Below are 19,753 nucleotides of genomic sequence, written 5' to 3'. Positions count from 1 at the left end.
AGCTAGTTCATAGAAGATGAAATAAAAATAATATTAAAAAAAAGAAAAAGTAGGATTTTCAGGTTTGCTTCCAATTTCACAAACACAGAACATTTTGACAATTCAAATATTACAGATTTGAAAGATGTACGTTAGCAAAATGTTCAGCCTCCTTAATACTGTATTTCCCAATTTTATTTATTGCATATTTCACAATTTGAAAGATATATGTTAGATTTGCTTTCCAGCTGTAAACCTTGGACCAGTTACATCTTTAATCACAGCTACTCACAGAGCTTCTCAGTAGATTTCTTAACAGAACCAGAAGATGTTAAACATACACAGAAGGCAGAAAAAACTGGACAGAATTACTGTCATTCCAGTGGAATTCACCACTTTTGCCAGGCTATAGATGAGTTCAGAGTTTAGAGCAAAGGCCATACCACCAAAACTGCCTGCTGTATTACAATGTATGAGTTTGACTTAAAACCATAAAATTTAGCTAAGGGAGAGGGTCAATAAAATTTACTGAACAAATTTCTTGTATGTGGCAGAAGCTGCCTACTGCTATTGACAGCTTCATCCAGACTCAGGTGGCCTAGAGGAGGAAAATCTTGTGCTCCTGTGTGTGTTTTGCCCATAGTTGGGAGTGGATTGTTCATGTCTGTCTAATTCACCTCAGAAAATGTAGCAACAAATAAAAGAGTTGCTGGGGAATTGTGTATGAGACCCTCAATACTTGAAATGGATTTCAGTTCATCTGTAGAAGACTGAGGTCTATGTTCCTTGAAAAATGGTGAAGTTCTACAGCCCTAAGTGAAGTACTGGAGAATTTGTTCTTTATCTTCTTGAGTACTGTATTCTACCCAGATAATTGGTGTCCTCAAGTTGACGTGCAGAAGACAATTTAAAACCCAAAACATTTCAGTCATGCAAAGTTTTTCAGTTACAAGAAGTAACCATGAAAAGGTTGCATCTCTCAGACTAAGAAATACTTCGGCAGTTGTAAACTTAAAACTGGCTCAAAGTTCATAAACCAAGATTTTCCACACAGTACTTAAATCTCACGAAGAAATAGTAAATATTTGCCAAGGCCAAAAGTTTCACATTTTATTTATCGCTTTTTTATTTCTGATTTAGCACAAATGATTCCTGTTTCCTTGAAATGTGTTTGAATAATTGTTGTATTGTCTTTTGCCTGAAAAGATAAGCATCTAATACCCTCTGAAATCGGTCCCTGTGCTTCCCTGCTTCCTGTCCTTTGCACTGCTCTGCAATCCTCTCCTTTTGCCTTCACCCTTGCTCACACTCAGTATTTCAGGTTGTTTTCATCAGGGTGAAAAAGTTGACACCTTTCCAGCATTAATTTGATCTTATTTCTTCCCTGTAGATCAAATCCTTAAAAATTTGTGCAGCTGTGGTGCAAGTGGTGTCATGAAGTCAACCTTTCTGTTCAATGTGAGTACTAGCCCTTTGTAGGACACTGCCTGCAGGACTGGCACCTTTGCATTTCACTGCTCACAGTCTCCCCTCCCTCCCCCACTTCCATGTGTCTCCCTATTTGATCTCAGCTTCTGGTCCTCATTCACTACAAAATGCTCTGCTGTTGACAACACAGAAAATGTCCTGCTTTCACTGAGTTCTCTGGTGTAATGTCAAAAGGAACTGCTGTGGATCCAGACATATCTTATGTCTGTAAGAGAAATCAAACATGTATTTTCTTTGTTAATATATCAGGACTAACTGAACCACAGTGTTTAGAAAGACATCTCTCCTATCCTGGCCTTGGCTGAAAGACTTAGAAAATCTCTTGGTCAACTGCTGTGATGCCTGAAGAATTTTTATATTGCCCTCCTCTTTCTATCCTGAAAGCATTGGCCTCAGTTTCCAGGCACTTCAGTTGTTTCTTGCTTTAATATTAAGTTAAAGATTCCTTTTGAGATTTCAAATGGTATGTGCCTGTCTATTCAGTTATGTAGTACACAAGCTAAATACAGGAGTTACATTGAGGATGGACACCACAATAACAACAACAAATGCTGAAGATTTTATTTTGAGTGTATGACAGTATATTGAGTGTATGACAGTACTGGGAATTTTGCTGCCCACTTTAGTGTCACATCAGACCTTCAACGAATAGTAATACACTGCATGTGAAAAGCCTCCTCAAAATGAATCTGATACAACTTTTGAAACAAAGATGTTGGTCACTGCCAGAGTAAAACTCTACATTTCCTAAGTCTGATGCTAAACATCTGTTGAGGTAGAAATATTTTCATTGTTCTGTAGGAACCAGTTGTTTGGGACAAGCTAAATCTTTATTTGTTTTCCCCTTTATTGTTTAATCATATTTCTTGTTATGTTTCCATTTAGAAAATGCTGCATGTCCTAAAATAGCCACCCTAATGCCCAGCTCATGTAAATTTTAGAAGAAAGATTTATGAAATCATATTGTCCAGGTGTTTTATTATATTATCTCAAAATTGCATTGTTTTTCAGTGTAGATTATCTCTTTATTCTTACCTTATTCTATTATGTTTGGATATGAAAAATAACACTAGATTCCCCAAAACAAGTCATTGGGCAGTAGTGGCTGATGTGTTGCTTTCATACATTTTTATGATGTTCCTATAGTAAACATAATTTAATAAAGCCAAAACACACTAAATAAATAATTGCATCTAGAAAAGCAATAAAACCAAATAAAATTAGTACTTTCATAAGTGGAAAAGGTACTTCAATTACTGCTACAAGCAACAGCACACCATAAAATGTGTAGAATAATTTCCCTTATGCATATTTCTAGTATGTAATAATTTGATTGAAAATATGAGGAAACACACAGGAGGTTCAAAATTGTGAAAGGTATACAGTTTTCAGCAAAAGATGTGTAATAACAGTGCATGGCAGCCAACAGTACTTTAAGTACCTGTGGTAGCCAGGTTTTTGTTCCATACACTCTTCTGCACTTCATTTATCAACCTCATGTTAAATTTAATTTTGCTGGTATGTTTGTCCAAAACCAACTTTTTTTAGCAGACAGGGAAAAAACTCCCCTAATTCTACAATTTCATCTCTCATTAGGACTGGATATTGTCTTGGCAGTGTTAACCTGGAACTGTACCACCACCTTCTTTCTGGAACAATTGCCTGACTTTAATAACTGCTGTCATAGGTGGGATGGAGGGTGGGGTAGAAGAGGAAGAGACAATGAATGATCAGCCATTCACCTCTCTTCTTCTGTCCTGGCTCTTCCTCCAGGAGGTCATTGGGATTTCTAGGGCTACAACATATTTTTTAAAAATTGCACCATTGTTCTAAAATAATATTGAAATGATTTCTTCAAGTAGGATTCAATTCCAATATGGCATTCCTAGATACAGTATTTATCTTGTCTGTTTTCTCATCTTGGGATCATATACTTTGCCAATATATAAATTAGGAAGAGTTATGATTTTCTAATGTATCTTCTGGTAAATACAAAGTGATTCCTCTTCCCAGCTTCTTCCAGTTTAACTTAGTTTATTCCAGTCACAGGGGTTCCCATTGGCAACTATTCAAAAGAGTTCACTTATAGGAACATTTTTTCTTATTAAACAATCTGCAAGGTTTATCATGTGAATACGTAAAAGCAAGTAAAGTATGTGTATATATTTTTGGTTTTATTGAGTTTGTCTAGTATAAAAAAATGTGTTGGAAATGATCTAGAAGGGTTGGGGTTTTAATCAAAATTATTCTGAATTTTATGCCGTAATTACCATTTATGTCAATTTTGCTCCTGCCAGGCTTAGCTAGCTTGTTTCTTGGAAGCCTCAAGGATGTTTACTGTGAGCAATGTCAGACTTGAAAGTTCTTGAAGTTTTAACTAAGACTACTCTAATCCAAATTTGTAATTAGGTATGAAGGAAACAAGCAAATAATAACCTCATAAATTTAACTTCTCTGAAATAAAACTGATGCCAACTTGCACTTAGAGGCTGCTGCAATCTCACTGTTCCATGACCACGCGTTGTCATGAAGATGACAAACACAATGTGAATTTTTAGTTTACTTTCAAAAATGAGCAGAAAAGGCCTGACTTCCCAACTCGTTTCAGTCCTAAATATTTTTGAGGCTATGGCTGCTGACATTCCCCTTTGAATTCAATGTCTATATAATCATATGTAATGTAGTTTTTATTTGAGATATGATAAAGAAAGACTTTCACATAGGGGAAAAAAAACCCTATTGGTGAAATTGAATTTTTGGCTTTGAGTTTTCTGGATTCAACAAGCATATTTCCCAAACTGTGCACATGGCAGTGGGGCTGGAAGTAGACTATCTTTAAGGTCCCTTTTAAAGCTATTTTATGATCCTATGAAATTCCAGTCAGAGCTTCACAGTATTTTTAGTAACTGTGGTTTCCTGCAGTAACACTTGAAAATGAAACTCCACCCTCACTGGCATGCCCTGCACTCATGGGTGAATGGATTAGATCAGCAGGGATAAAACCCTGCCAACTCTGCAGATGTTTGCTGGTGTGATTGCCAGTGCATGGCAGACTGCCACCTGTGGCCCAGTCATGCCTGCTCTTGGGTGGACATGTGGTGCCCGGGGATGCTGCAGGAAATGCAAGTGGGAAAGGCACAGAGTCAAGAGTGCTGCTAATGCTTGTTTGATCCAAGCTCTGGGAATTGCACTTCTTGCCAGGTTACTCCCCAGCACCAAGCAGGCAGCCTTGCCCCACTGCCATGAAGGAGCTCTTCTTAGCCAAACACACTCTGGAACTACCATTTTTTTTCTCTCCCTTTCTCTTGCAAAAGCCAAGCTTGATTCTTTGGCCTTTTTCCTTTAATATTTGAGAAACATCCTGTTTTGTAGTCATAGTCGGTAAAAAGCTCCACAGAAAAAATGCAGATATGGTCCAGATGGCACAGCTCAGGAGCGTCCAGTGTAACTGCTGAGCACACTCCATCAGAAAGTGTGGAGACAGGACTCCCCAGGCCAACTGGTTGGGCTGTGTTACCACAGGAAGAGTTTGTTGGCTGTCTGTATGCATGCCCAGAAGGGTGGGAACTGCCTGCTGAGAGCAGCCTAAGGGAAAGGAGGATAGCCCATCATCTCCTCTGCATATCTCCTTTTCAAAGCATCTGGTTTTTAGAGCCATGGAGGGAATGGGCTATGGCTGCCAGCTTGGCCATCACTGAAGGGTCAGTGATGGAGGTGAAAGTGAGGATGTGCTGAAGCAAAGATCCAGCATGTTTGTGGATGGACTGCAACTCCCTTGTCTGGGACACCAGGGACACTGGAGAAAGCTGGCTGTGGGGTCAGGCAGGAGAAAACTCACTGTAGCTTCAGGGAGGAAAGGATTAGCCTTTGACAGTCCTATTTTCAAATCTACATTGGAAAACCCCTCCCTTTATAATGTGTGACCTTTCTTGTGCTGAAATCAGTAGTGTTCCTAAGGACCATAGATACACTTAATGCTCAAACCCTGTGAACTTCAGTGCGATGACTTCCTCATTAAGATAGTACCATAACTCAGAAATGAGATTTTTTTTTTAAGAGCTTCAAGTGTTTACCAATTTCAGTGACTTGATTGCTAGCAGAAAGACAGAGATTCCCCTGAAACAGAGGAACTTCAGAAATTACTTCTGCAGAAGTTCTGAAGCTAGATCTGCAAAATTACTTATCATTTAGAAATCCATTTACTGGCCAGAAAGAGTGCTGAAATATCAAGAAGAGATATTCAGTGCCAAAGCTAAGAAATATGACATTGGAAAATATGGAGAGTAGTAATTATGTATTTTAGTGGCATTATCAGTTAAAAAGGGCAGGATTTTTTTTCCCATTAAGACACCTATTTTTTACTCCCTATAGCATAAAATGTTTCCTGTACTCCCTGAGAACAATATCTACAACCATTTGTGAAGACTTTCACCATTGCATCTAAATTTTGTTATTGAGTCCCACAGAAGTTATGAATACTGAGTCAAGGATGAAGATGATTCGACAAGTCCCATTGAATGAGTTTTGGGGGAAGAGGAGAATCCTCACCTTTGCTAAAGCTCTATTGCTTTTACAGTTGCAGTTATCCCTAGATTCTAAACCAACATTGCTGGAAATCAGGCTGATTCCTTCTTATCATTCAAAAAAAGCCAATGAAGTAATTCAAAGTTTTCATTTCACTGGTGACACTTTTGTTACTCCAAATGTGTCACCACACAAAAATCATCTATTGTGAGATTTTGTAAATACCTAAGTCTGAACACAGATCCAACAAGAAATTTCACGTATTTATAAAAATTCATTCTTGTGAGTAAAGATAGCAACTGCAATCTGAATGGGGAAGCAAGTATAATTCAGTAGCTTTGAGTATGTTGAGTTCCAAGTGTGAATCTGAATGTGTAAATGATATTCATGTCCTATGGACATCTCACATCCTATGTAGAAAAAAAAAAAAAAAAAAAGGATTATTCATCTTACAGAGAGAGGAATTATGAGGACTGAATGGAAATATTAAAGAGTAACAGCGAGTCAAGGGAAAAAAATGTTTATTTTTCTTTGAATATCATATGTATGGTTTTACTGGAAATCTGTGGAGATCAATAATGCCTTAAGAAATTGGGAGCTTAAATCATCGCTCATTGTTACATGTTGTGGAGGAAACAAACCTTCTAACAGAGGGTGGCACAGCCTTTAATTTAAAGTCATCCAGTGGAAGGGAAGACCGGATTGCTCCCACCTTCAGAATTCACAGATTACTGAGCAGATCTGTTTACTTCCTTTTTATTTCTCAAGGAAAGGGCCAATGGTACCTGCAGTTAAGACTACTGAGAACTCCTACTAGTTGTGCAAAATACTGACTGCTAGGAAATTCCCTCTGCCTTAGAGAACCATAATCCCTTCCTGTTTCCCAAGTAGCTTTTAGATCACCATCATCAAAAGCACATCTCAGTAATCATGTGGTGCTGAGCCACTGGTGATCCAATCCATGCTGAAATAAACAATGTCTACACTGCATGAGCTGAAGGCAGAAGGATGCTTCTCTTAAATAGCTCAGCACTATGGTCACTGAGAGGACTCTGCTGCAGAAGTCACACAGGAACAACATGTACTCTGTGGTGGGCAACAAGTCAGATATAGTCTGTTCAACAGAGAGGTTATTCAAGAGGTTAGTCAGTGCAGGAACAGCAGAAGCCAACTCTTGTGGACTGCGACATTTACATGGACGTCTTGAAGAACTAAGAACTAAGCCCAAGGGGATCATTTGTACTACAGGAGATATTTACCTGAATTCAAAGTGTGATTTTTATATGATACAGCAGAGTGCACGTCAGTGGCAGAATCAGAAGATTCCATTTAGCCTGTCTTATTTGGGCAGGTATATCTCCCCTTAAAATTTACTGTGAAAATGATGAAGTCAACAAAAATGTTGCATAAGTGAAGATTTAAGGTTTGATCCAATCTGAAGTTGCATCCTTTCCATTGGTTGTAGTGAATCACACAGGAGCTCCTAAGATTGATGGTTTAAACCTTCATGAAAAGACACTAAAGCCTTTTCATTTAGATGATGTTCTGTAGCTGACACTCTTGGGCTATGACAGCTAATCTCTAGGAGGCAATGAAAGGCTTACCAGAAAATTTGGTTGAGGAAGTAGAAGATTTATCTCTACCAACTCAAAGGGCTAAGTACTTAAAGCTAGAGCAGAACAGCCCTTAGAGACAAGAGTTTGTGGGCCCTCAGAATTTTCTTCTTCGTAATGACTCTCTGTGCTTCTTGCATGCTATAAAAAACATCCTTTTTTGCATTTCGGCATCTCTATTTCCTTTGATCTGTACACATTTCTCATTGATGCTAATAGAGAATGACACTGATGGGGAATATTTTTGCAACAGGGGAGCACAGAATTGTTTTTCTGGCTAAAGCAAAAGCAATATGACTGAAACAGAGTATTTAAAAGGCTCTACTCAAAGCTGTGCAATTGAACTTAGTATTAGGCTCTCTCGCTCTCTTTTTTTAAATTTTCATTGAGATTATGTCAGTATTTTATCCAGGTTATTGTGTTCTTGTAAAATTATACTACAACCCACTCTAGCACGTTAACAACAGAAGAAATTCTCTAGTTTATTATAAACATCTTTCAAGAAACCAAAAGCATATGTCCTCTGGAAATAATTTTGCTAGTATTTAGGCTATTACAAAAAATTTCCCAAAACACTGGAATTATTTTGTAATGTTCCTTTACACTCTAGCTTGTTAGCTTAGGTTTTCTAGAATATTCTCCTGGTGCCCCAATATAGTCCCCTCCTTGGGTTGCACAGGGAAGCTGCAGAAGTAGCCCAAAACTCAGCAATTTGTGAGTGTCTTCGCAGTAGTGATAATGTGATGTGTGCCATCAGTGAAAAAAAACCTAGTGTAGACACCAGCTGTGCAATCATTATAGTTGGAAAGAAAAGGTTATTTTATCCTGCAGAGATTTGGCAGGATGATGATAATTTTTTTTGCCCCAAGGCAGATGGAAAATATAAAATCTGAGAATTTTTTGAGAATTAAAAGGGGGAGGCAAGTTTGCTAAAAATAAAAAAGAGTTTCATTTAGATGTTTTTGATATGCCTTTTTCGCTGTATTTGCTGTATTTTTTATCTTTCTTTAAACTTCTTTAACTCCAACTAGTTTAATTTTGCTCACTGAAAAAAAGTAGTTTCAAAGCAGAAAGTATGGATTATTTTTTCCTGAGAATACAAAAACATAGACGACTGTGTTGTAAAAGGAGGTAAGAGGAACAGAATTGGGAAACTGCTCTGGGAACTGAATGTGCCTTATGGACTGACTTTGGTTTAGTTTGCTTTGTCCCTTAAAGCACTTTGTTGCTGGATGAGTCCATATTTGTTGGATCACTTTTTAACTTAAAACTAACTCATGCCCATAGACTGTGTATTTTTTGTGGGCTGCTACATCTCTCCAGGTGCGCTCTGAGGTGAAATATGAAAGGGAAGAGAACAACTTATGGAAACAGCTGCCAGACTGAAGTCCAGCATCAAAGGCATTAAAACAGAGTTTGCTGTCTGCAGCGTGTGGATCCTTGTTGTGCGAGGGGAGACAAAGCTGATTTTGTTGTTTGGAAAGGCTTTACTCCTGCTCGCCTCCAGTGTTTGGACCTTGACTGGTGTTGCGTAGCAGGAAGGGAAGAGCCAACAGCTGTTTGAGGGCTATCCTTGGAATTATTCCAGAAAGAAATAGTGTCTGAAAACAGATTTCCTTCAAGTTCAGCATGTGTTGATGTGCTTTATTGACCTGCAGGAAGAGTCTGAGGGCTTTAGCTGGTGAGGGCTTTTCCTAAGAGAGCTGAAGGCTGCCTGGTTACTGATGTGCCGGGCACTGGGATTTACACCGTGGGCACGGCAAAGGGCGGCTGTCACCCCCAGTCCCACATGCTCTCATCTGTGTCTTTGTCCTCCTAGCATAGCTTTGGCCTGCCACAGTTAACCTATGTCTACATAAGGCCTTTTTTATGGAGTTTTAAAACTCTGCTTCTTCATCTATCAAAGCCTAAGTGTATGAGCAGTCTGGCCAAGAGGCAATCCCAGCAGGACCAGCAGAGGAATGAGCTCCATATCCAAGAAATAAAATTGCCTACAAGATGAGCTGAACTGTTCTCAAAACACCTAGCATTATGCCCAGGTATCCAAGGTTGTAAGAAGTAGAGGATTTACTGACAATTCATGGGAAGGTTCCCAATTCTAGGCCTCATCTGAAAGTGAAACCATCACATGGTGTATGAGTTATTCCAGTGGCATAATTTTAGGCATCCACGTTCACCTAATATAGAAAGTTGGTCTCTCTGGGATCCCTCTATTGCCAAAGAAGGAAGAAAGGATTCCCAAAAGGCAACTCAGAGCAGTGGTCTGAATTACCAGGAACACCAGGCTCTGACTCTAACTCACCTCTCTTTCTGTTGTCTACACAAGCAGCAGAGCAGACCACTGCAGATATAGGAATCTGAATGAGTTGGTATAAAACTGTGTCACTCTATTACCACTGGATGTCTCATCCAGGTACTTCTTTGTTACAAAAGCAGAGAAACATCTCACCACCCATCTGATTTGTCTGGCAAGTATCTGCAAGGGTATTTTTCCATCAGAAACTCATACCCAAAAGAAACTGTTATATGAAGGGTTTTTTTCCTTGGTATGAGCTATATATACCCATCTTATTCCTGCAATTCAAGGCATTTCTGACTTACACCACTGAAGTGTAGAATAAGACTCCCCATTTCTCACTTGAAAAGTCTCAAAAAAAGTGTGAACACTACAGTTATGATTCCGTCAGTAACTGGTATTTTTTTCCAAAACACCAGCTGCCATAAGCACATGAGAATGAAAAGCAGGTTTCATTTAAGGAGAGGCCAAGTTTGTAGACATGACAACTGTTAGAAAGCTGGAAAACATAATCCAATGTAACATAATACTCAAAATTAAAAGAACCAAGATAATTCGTTACTTGAAAAATTATTACTTAAAAAAACCCTATCTGTATGATTCTTTAAGGCCATTTATAATATCTGAACCTAAAGTTCTGGCAACATTACAGCATTTGTATTGGGAAAGAAGAATATGCAGAAAAATATGTCATACAAAATTACTCACCAGGATCAATTTCCTTTGAGGTTTCAAGAGCTTGGGCTTCGGGAAATTATTGGCAATTGGAGCTACAAAAATAAATATTAAGAGATCGTTTCATATTATTATCATTCACTGTCATTTTTAGTATATGCATTAGCAATTTATAAATTACATATTAATAGCAAGTAAGAAGCACATGCATGTACTTATATATGAGTTTAACTATATTGTAGGTGTTTTACAAGGAACCATAATGAATGTTTTAAATTAGAAAAATTCATAAGATTAAAGAAGGCATGCTGTTTGTATGCAAATGCTAGAGCAAGTATACCCCCTCAGAACTGATCATTTGTGACCTAACCCACAGTAAATCTTCAGGTCCTTTCCCTCCTCTCTCCAACTGGCTTGGCACTGGCAGCATTACTCAGAAAGTACACGCATGAGTTTGTGAGACTGACCTTGGAGCTGCAAATCCTCTTGGAAAATGAAGTCCTAAAGAGGCTGGTCTTTACCTCCTCAGTTTGCTTGACTTCCCGAGTGCAACAGCAGTTTCAAAGAGTGCAGTTTGCTGGCTTTCCTCAGAATACCCAAAACAAGTAATTTCAGCTTGCCTAACTTTAATCTTCTCTTTGAGCAGGGTGAATATTGCTGCAGAGGTTCCTCTTTCCCCTCTAGTTAGTGGAGGCTGAGACCTCCTGCTTGGACTCACTGAGTAGCATCTCAGAATGGCCAAAGCTGCAGGGAGGTGACAGCCAGGTACAGGGCATTTCTTCCCCCACAGATGGGAGCAAGTACAGGCCACCTCACAGGCAGGGACAATGGCAAAGTGTGAGATTCCTGACATCCCACACTCTGCTATCCCTCCATGGTTGTGCTCAGGATTTGAAATACTTTGTTTTCATACCTTTTGCTGGGATGGCTGGTGGCTGTTCCAGTTTCTCTTTCTTTTTCTTTACCTTCTTAGGCTGTAGCGGAGACATGCTCGTCACACTGGTAACTGTCTCCCCAGAGCTGCAAAGCACAGGCCCAAAAGTGAGGGGAAAATGAAGGCAACGGAGGAAAAGAAAGTTTGTCCCTGTGAGTTCATGCAAACACATCACCTTCTACTTGTGGGAGTTGTGTCCAACAACCTGGATTCTAATCTGGGTATATAATGAAAAATGTCTTACAGGGGTTGGAAACGCTCAGAGTTTTGCATTTTTTCAGCCATATAGTATGGCTGAGAAACTCAAAGAGTCTCACTCATCCTGGCATAGAAAATGCAAACTGCCAGGTTTAAACATGACCCATTTCATAGCACCTATTCCTTAAAAGCATGTATGAGCCCACTGCTGCACCCAGGGTGAACTTCTGCCTCAAGGGTCAGAGGCTCAGAGAGATTACAATAATTGCATTAGCTCCCATGGGAAGTCTACAGAAAGGCAAAATCTTCAATGCAGATTCTGGACTAAGACTAGCTTAGGGACTAGGAGAGCATGCAGCCTGTCTTCAGACAGCTCACAAACCCACATCTGCAAAATCTGGCTTCTTCAAAGGGGCCAGTGTGCCCAGGGGATGTAAAACAAGAAGCTGTGCTCCACCCTCTAACTCAGACATTCTCCCATACGTCTGTACTGAAAAGGTGCTCTTAGCTGTAAGGGAAAAATACAAGTTGTACTGTAAATGGACTCCTATGCAAGAGAGTTTCTGTGTTTGGGCTATTAGAATTTAACATCCTGTAAGGCTGGATTACTTTTTTCCGTCATCACCTCCCAAATGCTGAGATCAAAAATCCTGCATTGAATATTCAGGGCTTGGATGTGCAGTCAGGTAGCAGTGATCATCACTGCAGGTCTGCTCAGCTGTGGGAACTGACTCTGCTGGAGCTCCCTCCTTGCAGCTAAAGGGGAATAAAATTGTACCAGCTTAAGTGGTAATGAAAGGAATCTTAACTTATAGCTGTGGTGGAGGGAGAGTGATGGATAACCATCTAGTTATGATGGCTACAGTGATGGAGGTGACTTGGCAAGCAGTCCTTGATCAGCTGCATCTGCCCCTGGGCTCACCCTGAGAAAGGTTGGGGCAGTGTGACTGTGGGGACCTTTCTCTTCTGCACTGTGAGCTCCACCATGTCATGGAACACAACCAGGGTCTCCACAGTCGTAACACTGACACTTATTTCATTGAATTTTAAATCTTTTGTCCCAAGTTCCTGTTCTTCTCCAGATCTTTTTGCATAATGAAACATTCTCTTTATATTAATAGGATAAAATATTCAGACTGGGCCAAAGGCTTAATGAAAGTTAGGATGTCTCAGCTATTGCCCACACAAGAACAACAGAATTACAGACATTAGCATTTTACACAGTTGTAAATCCAAATGAATGTCACTACCACTGGTAAAATCACCCTGGATTTAAACTTGTGTGGATTACAAAAATACTCTGGTTTGCAGATTTTTTCTGAGTTCTGCTTCATGTACTCAGTCACAAACATAGGTTTGCCACCAAACTTTCTAAAATGTGTTTAAAAAATAAAATATGTTTGCGATTTACAAATAAATCACATCTTATGTAAACTGAGGGTTGGATTGAAACAATTTCGAAGTCTGCCTGCTCTAATATGAACCTATCCCACAACAACCATTTGTTTCTTTACTAAAATCAGGATGAAATGTTTTAAAACCAGCAGAAAATGAAATTGTTCTGCCTGGCTTCTTTGTACAAACAGCAAACTACCAAGAAGAAAGACTAACAAAAAGGAAATGGGAATAATTTCTTAAAATGTTTTTGGGTTTAATAATCCAAGGTCATCAAGGCAGATGTGTAACTTAAAGATGCTGTTGTTCAGATATAACTTCTTCAAGCACAGTATATGAAAAGGCTTAGTGTCAATTCATTGCATCAGTCACTATTCCTGCTTTGCTGGGAAAAGTGAAGCTACAAAGAAATGTATTTGAGACTTGCAGGTTCCTTTTCAATGCCAGGGCCACACAGGGTTAACTAATTCTGGGAGATACAATAACTATACTTGCTGTCTTAGAACTGAGCTCCTCAAACCAAACAAGGAGGCTCAGAAAAGACTCCTTGGCTCTGAAACACTGCCTCTTTGTGACCTCTTCTTGTTCTATGTCCAAAAGGAAAGTTAGTTTTTTATCTCCAGCTCCTTCTTCAGCCCCCTGGCTTCTATTTCAGCGGTGTCACGTTGCGCATTTCTGGAAGGCTCTAATAAGTTTTTCAAGAGCAAGAAAAATACAGGGGTTTGGGGCAGTAACCTGTGGAAGGTGTGGAAGGTGTGTAATAATCATGGAACCAAAGCAGCAGTTTCCCTGGAGGTCATGGCTGCTGCAAGACCTGAGAAACTACTAGAATTTTGGCTTTGCTACCCTTATTAGAGTCTAGGATGTGGAACTTTTCCTGTTGTTATCTAAGTCAGCTATTTTCTCTTGTCAAAGGTCGGCAGGAGGGTGACAAAAAATTCACTTGAGTGAACTAGGAGTTATTTGGATATTTTCCAGATAGGAGAGCTGTGTGAAAAGGTGCCAGGGATGGCTGGATTCTTGTTTCTGGTTCCATGTGGCAGAATTTTCTCCCCTAATGTGAGATTGGCCCTGTGGAACCAAGGTGGACAGCTTTATGAGGCAAACACTTTATTTACCCCCAACTACTTATCTCCACAAGAACAGTCACTGAAGGACTAGAGATTTCAGGCCAACACAAATATAAAAGACAGAAAATAATGTTCCTGTTTTCAAAGCTTCACCTCCTGGGGGTTTCTGGATCAGAAAACTGGCAAACTGATCCAATAACAAGGAAAATAATATGAAGAAGGATATTTAAAGAAAAGAAAACACCAAGAAATTGAATTAGGTGGTTTGGAAAACTAAAAATAACTGTACTATTTTATTTAGGTAGTTATTTTTAAAGTGTGGTAAAGAAATGAGTTTTGGTCAACTCTTTTTTTTTTCCTTAATTTGTTATTGGTCAAGTAGCAAACCAAAACCTAAACATTTGCTTTGTTATACTCAGGAAATCTGGATTTAATTTTCTTTTCTACCATGGCCATTTTGTAAGACCTGGGGCAAATAACTTATCCCATTGTGCTTTAAATTCCAATTAAAAGTAAAAACATCATTCTGATGTCAAGACATAAAATATTTTAAGATGCTTAGGTATTACTGCAGTGGGAATACAGACATTTCTTAGACATCAGACTATTAATGTAATTTTGAAACTGGATTCTACTCTGTGTTTGAAATATCACTAAGGGAGTTGGAGTTCAGCTTCTCTAATCAAGGCTGAGTTTTGCACAGTAGTAATTTTAAATGGCAAGAATCTCATGCAAATTAGTTAATCAGTTTGGCCTAATGGATATTTAGACAGTAGGTTTTGGGTCTAAGTGTGTTGAAATAAGTTTCAAGACAATTTGCAGGTGAAATGCAATGTATTCAAAGGAAGTGATGGTTTGTGTTTTTAACAGAGGGTGGAAAATAAATGGTACCAAGTGAGAAATACAACAATTATGATGCTGGTAACACTTTCATAGCTATTTAACTTTCAAGTCCTGAAGTCAATGCACTTTAGGCATGCACTTGTGTGATTGAGGATTTCATTAGCATAACTTGTCACACTGAAATACATAAGACTGTGTTTTTATCCATATAGAGTCATGCATTCCTTTCACTTCTAGAGAATCTGTTTTATGGTGAAGACATCACATTGGCTTGTTCTCTCCCTGCTATTTAGCCTCTTATGTTCAGTGTCTGCAGCAGTATCACTGCTACATTATCTCTTCCCAGAGAGTCACAGTTTGTAGTATGAGTTTTTATCTGACTGCCATGCTCCATTTCTTCAGTTGGTTGTCATTTTTCTTCTCTTTTTATGCTTCCTACCAATATACTTTGATTTCCTCCCTCTCCCCCCCCTTTTTTTTTTTTGTTTGTTTGTTTGTTTTTGTAATTCCTACTTTGTCCCAGCAGCTAATAAAGAAGGGGGAAAGTGAAAACATCCAGGAAAAAAAAATGAAAACTGCTGAGCTGTCTCTAAATTTTTGGGTGGTGCAATGGCTGGTCAAGGTCACAGAACAAAGATCTGTCTATGAATAACATGAATGTCTTGGTTTGTACTGGCCTCTCCTGAACCCTGTGCTGCTTTGTTTTGATGTCACTTCCATCTGAGTGCCAGTTAGATTGAATACCATGATAATCCCATGAGAATGCACTAAAAATCACACTGTTAGACGATCTAGGGTATGCTATACCTGGCACTGAATCCCATAGTGTCTAAGGAAACTATGAGTAACAGTATGTGATACCAAGAGGTATTGGATTTAAACTGCAAGGCTAGAAACACATGGTTTCTGTCACTGAAAACTGGGGAAACAGCTGTGCTTCTGTGCTGTTATGAGATATCTCTCCTTCATCTTTTTGGTTGGTAAAATATTTGTCATATATTTTTATTGCAGTTCCAGTCCAATATACCCATCAGGGAAATTATACAATGGAAATCAGTTTTATGGCCACACCATCAAAAACTTTTGGAAGCAGTTGGTATTTAAAGGGACAGAATTAACACTGCAGCAGCAGAAGAATTCTTCTCATCACTTGGAGTCTTCAGCTCAGGGAAAAGACTGTGGGCCTTGAAAATCTGCTTTTGAGCCCCACTCCATTTCTGTGTATGGGAATCCCTGGGTAACATTATGATTTGTTCTATATGCATGGACAATTTAGGTTATAACCATCCCATCAGGTACTAGGGAGCCCTAGAAACCCACACAGAAAGCAATTCAGAGTATCTAGGAGAGGGTTGTCACTGGAGGGCCTACAGATAGCCCAGGCAGATCTCTCTTTTCATGCACAGCAGGAACATTCATGAGTCAGGGATCTGCAACTCTTTATGTTTGCATAAGCATTTTGAAAACATTACTTCTATTCTTCAGCATACATAGCAACACAAATCCAAAACTAGTACCTTGGTTTAGAGTTAAGAGATGTGTAATCTCCTACCTGTTCTGGGGGCATTTCACCAGGTAATGCTTCACTGTTAAAGAAAAGAAAAGAAAAAAAGAAAGAAAATGTGGCCTCACACCAACACAGTTTATAAGTTTCAAATGAGCACTGCAGACAAACCTGTGTTGCTGAGATGGTGCAGTTGCCAGGTTGTTACACTGGGAGAGCTAAGGATAGTCACCATACATTGTACTGTGCTTTAAAATCCAGTCTGTCTGGAAGACACATCTAGTCTTGGGAGAGGGGAATGTGTTAAACAACACCAAAAATCTGCTGTGGAAATGCTGGGCAACACACATTCCAGTGGCCAGTACAGTCAAAAGACAGCTTGCTAAGGAAAAGCACAGCAGGCCAGTAATTTTACTTTGAAGACTTTTATTTCCCTTGTGGTGCCTGTATTTATTTCCAGAAGCCTGAAATAAACCACTCACCCACAGGAGCCACGGCTGTTCCTAATGTAAGTCAGATTGTGGCCACAGGCATAAAGGGATCCCTTCTGGGATCAGATCAGAGGTTCAGTCCAGCCACCATCCTGTCTCTGACAGCTGCGTGTGTGAGCTGTGTAAATCCTTCCACTTCATATTCCTTTGAGTCAGTAGTCCTGAGCAAGGGCAGCTGCCCCCACTGCAGCCTTTTAGGAGCCAGGGTTATTAAGATGCTCTTTCATGGCTTTGTGGCTTCTATGCCTCTCTTAAAGGACAGACTCTGGCTCTTCTGGTCAACCTACTACCAATTTACATCTCAGAAGGACGAGAGAGTGCATCCCTGGGTCATGATGTGAAGTTGAATGCAACACAGACATGCCCCTCCCTTTCATTCCCTGTTCTTTAAAGGACCATGAAAACCAGACAACAGGGCACTCACATGACTATGCCCCTCTCTACAGGAAAGTTTTCATATTGGGACTTAGAATTTTCCCATTCAAAGGGAGCTGAACAGCTCCCAGGAGATGCATTTTGGTCCTAAGGAAACGGGTGCTGAGAGCACCAGGAGCTGGGGCTAACAGGGACAACATTTAAGCCAGTCAAAGCAGCGCTTCCATCTGCCTGTCAGGCCTTCTTTAAATGTGCAAGAGAACAGCAGACCTGATCCTCAGGGAGTAAGGGAATGCTCATGTACACTGGTGACACGTTTTTGAGCATGCAAATATTCAGATATTTGGGCAGCGAAGAAAGGTTTTAGCAGCTCGGAAGAACCTACTTTTTCTCTTTTGTATATCCCTAATTTATATTATGTATTATTTCAATATTTAGCTGGTGTTGGTTCAGCATAAATAGACCTTTTCTTCAAGCTGCTTGTATGCTCACAGCAGTAAATTGACAAAACCAAGCAAATTCTAACCCAATGTCTGCTCAGGCAAACCTGGGATACATCAGTCTAGTGCTTGTGGATTCAGAGTGACTCACCATGACCAACATACTTAACTGTGGGTATTCCTTGGGACAAGACCTTTGTCATCACTTAACAGGGTAGGAAGAATAACATCGATCCTGCTCCTTCCTCGTGGCAAGCAGAGTTGTTTGGTTCAGTTAGAATCAGACTAACTCTGCTAAGTGCACTACCAGGAAGATGGAGCCACAGCCTGAAAAGTGTTTGTGGTCAGGCAAGGGCTTCTCTATACGTCTATTTCGGGCTTACATGTCTTTCACTTGTGTATCTGAGTCACTCATTCCTTCGTGGGATCTGTGTAGGCTGCAGAGGCAGCAAAGTCATGATTCTCTCCTGTTAACAAAGCAAGTCACTAACCAAAGTCCTTCTGAAAGCTTCTGTTCAAAGGTCCTTACACTCTCCTCTGACATGGTGGCTGCTAAGTGTGCTGGTATCTCATCCTTGCAGCCTGTGTCTCCAAATAAACCACTTTTAAACTGAAATGAAAGTAGAGCCTGCACTGGTTACTCCACAGATCTTAGAACCCCCCAAATTCCCAAGAATATTGAGAGCTACTCAAGAAAGGAGAATAAAATAGAACAGCGTTAATATTGTTTTGAAACCCTTCTACACGTTTGGAGAAACATCACTCATGCAAAATTTTAGCTTCTGGTCAGAATGCAACTTAATGATTCAGCACTTTGTCTCCGCTGAAAGAAATTCCAACACCTTCAACCTCTATTTGTGCAAAGGCAAAACATTTTCGAAAAGTCCAAAGCAAATGTAAAGTTTTATTTCCTTCCTATTTAAAGGGAAGAAAATGCCTTTGTTCTAATTTGGCTGGTAGAATTTTTTTCTTCCTACCAATTATATTTAAAAACACAATCAAGGCAAGGAAATATTTATTTTTCCTGCTTTCTCTGCATTGTCTTGTCCCCTCTCCCGTCCCCCTTTTTGGCAAGCGCGTTGCAATCATCAGGAATGGCATTTGGCTCACCTGTGGATCTCCTCTTGCTCAGAAGTGACTGACAGAGAATGACAACTGTAAAAAGTAGGACACTGATGATTCCTATGGAACACACGAACACTGCATACACATACAGATCTGAAACACAAGCACAGGTGATGATCACTCTTGCAGCTGATGCTTTATGATGACAGGACAGAAAAAAGTTACATCCACAAGATCTAAACAGACTCTGGCCCAAAAGATTTAGGGTAACAGTTCAGAAGTAGTTTAACACTCTTGAAACTTTCCTGTAGTATCCTGCTGAGTTTAAAATTTGGTTGAAGTCTGCAAAACTGCAAATAGGCATGACTGCACTTACGAGTTGTGACTTTCAGGAGCAAACAAAGGACTGGTTTGGGTTTTGTGGATTTTTTTAACAACTCAAAACCCAAAAGGACTTCAGCTGGGTTATTTCCCAGCTCAAACAGCTGTGCTTTTTTTTTTTTTTTTTTTTTTATGGTAACAAAAGAAAAAAAACAAACACACAAACAATTAAACAAGAAAAGTGGCAGTGTGAGTGCTGAGTGGCTGGGGAAGAAGGAAGAAGGTCTGCACTGCTTCTGCTGGAAGCACTGGCTTGAAATTTTTGTATTATTCTTTTTGTCTTTTTCAAACTACAGCCTTAGTCTCCCTTCATGGCTTTTATTCATATTTCCAGTGGTTATTTTTCTATTGGCCATAACAGATACACGAGAAACTGAAGCTGGACTCTTCCACTGTCTTTTGTCCAGTATTCCTTGTACTTTGTGGGATGTTTCCTCAGGCAAGGCTGGGTTTGAACAGGAACTAGGAAAATTGGTCCTGAT

At 39.6% G+C, this 19,753-nt stretch overlaps 1 protein-coding gene across 1 annotated transcript in view; it reads right to left on the bottom strand.

The window, feature by feature from the left end:
* VSTM4 (V-set and transmembrane domain containing 4) overlaps positions 1 to 19,753 on the bottom strand; it is a 30,688-nt gene that overhangs the window by 860 nt on the left and 10,075 nt on the right. Inside the window, exons 4-7 of the mRNA XM_066323893.1 lie at positions 18,936 to 19,043; positions 16,568 to 16,601; positions 11,489 to 11,595; positions 10,609 to 10,670 (exon numbers count right to left, since the gene is read on the bottom strand). Of these exons, the coding sequence (XP_066179990.1) occupies positions 10,609 to 10,670; positions 11,489 to 11,595; positions 16,568 to 16,601; positions 18,936 to 19,043 (311 nt within the window). The remainder of the gene's footprint in view (positions 1 to 10,608; positions 10,671 to 11,488; positions 11,596 to 16,567; positions 16,602 to 18,935; positions 19,044 to 19,753) is intronic.

The sequence above is a fragment of the Sylvia atricapilla genome, chromosome 8, assembly GCF_009819655.1.
Source record: "Sylvia atricapilla isolate bSylAtr1 chromosome 8, bSylAtr1.pri, whole genome shotgun sequence".
Classification (NCBI taxonomy): Eukaryota; Metazoa; Chordata; class Aves; order Passeriformes; family Sylviidae; genus Sylvia; species Sylvia atricapilla.
This window is presented reverse-complemented; position numbering and strand designations above follow the sequence as displayed.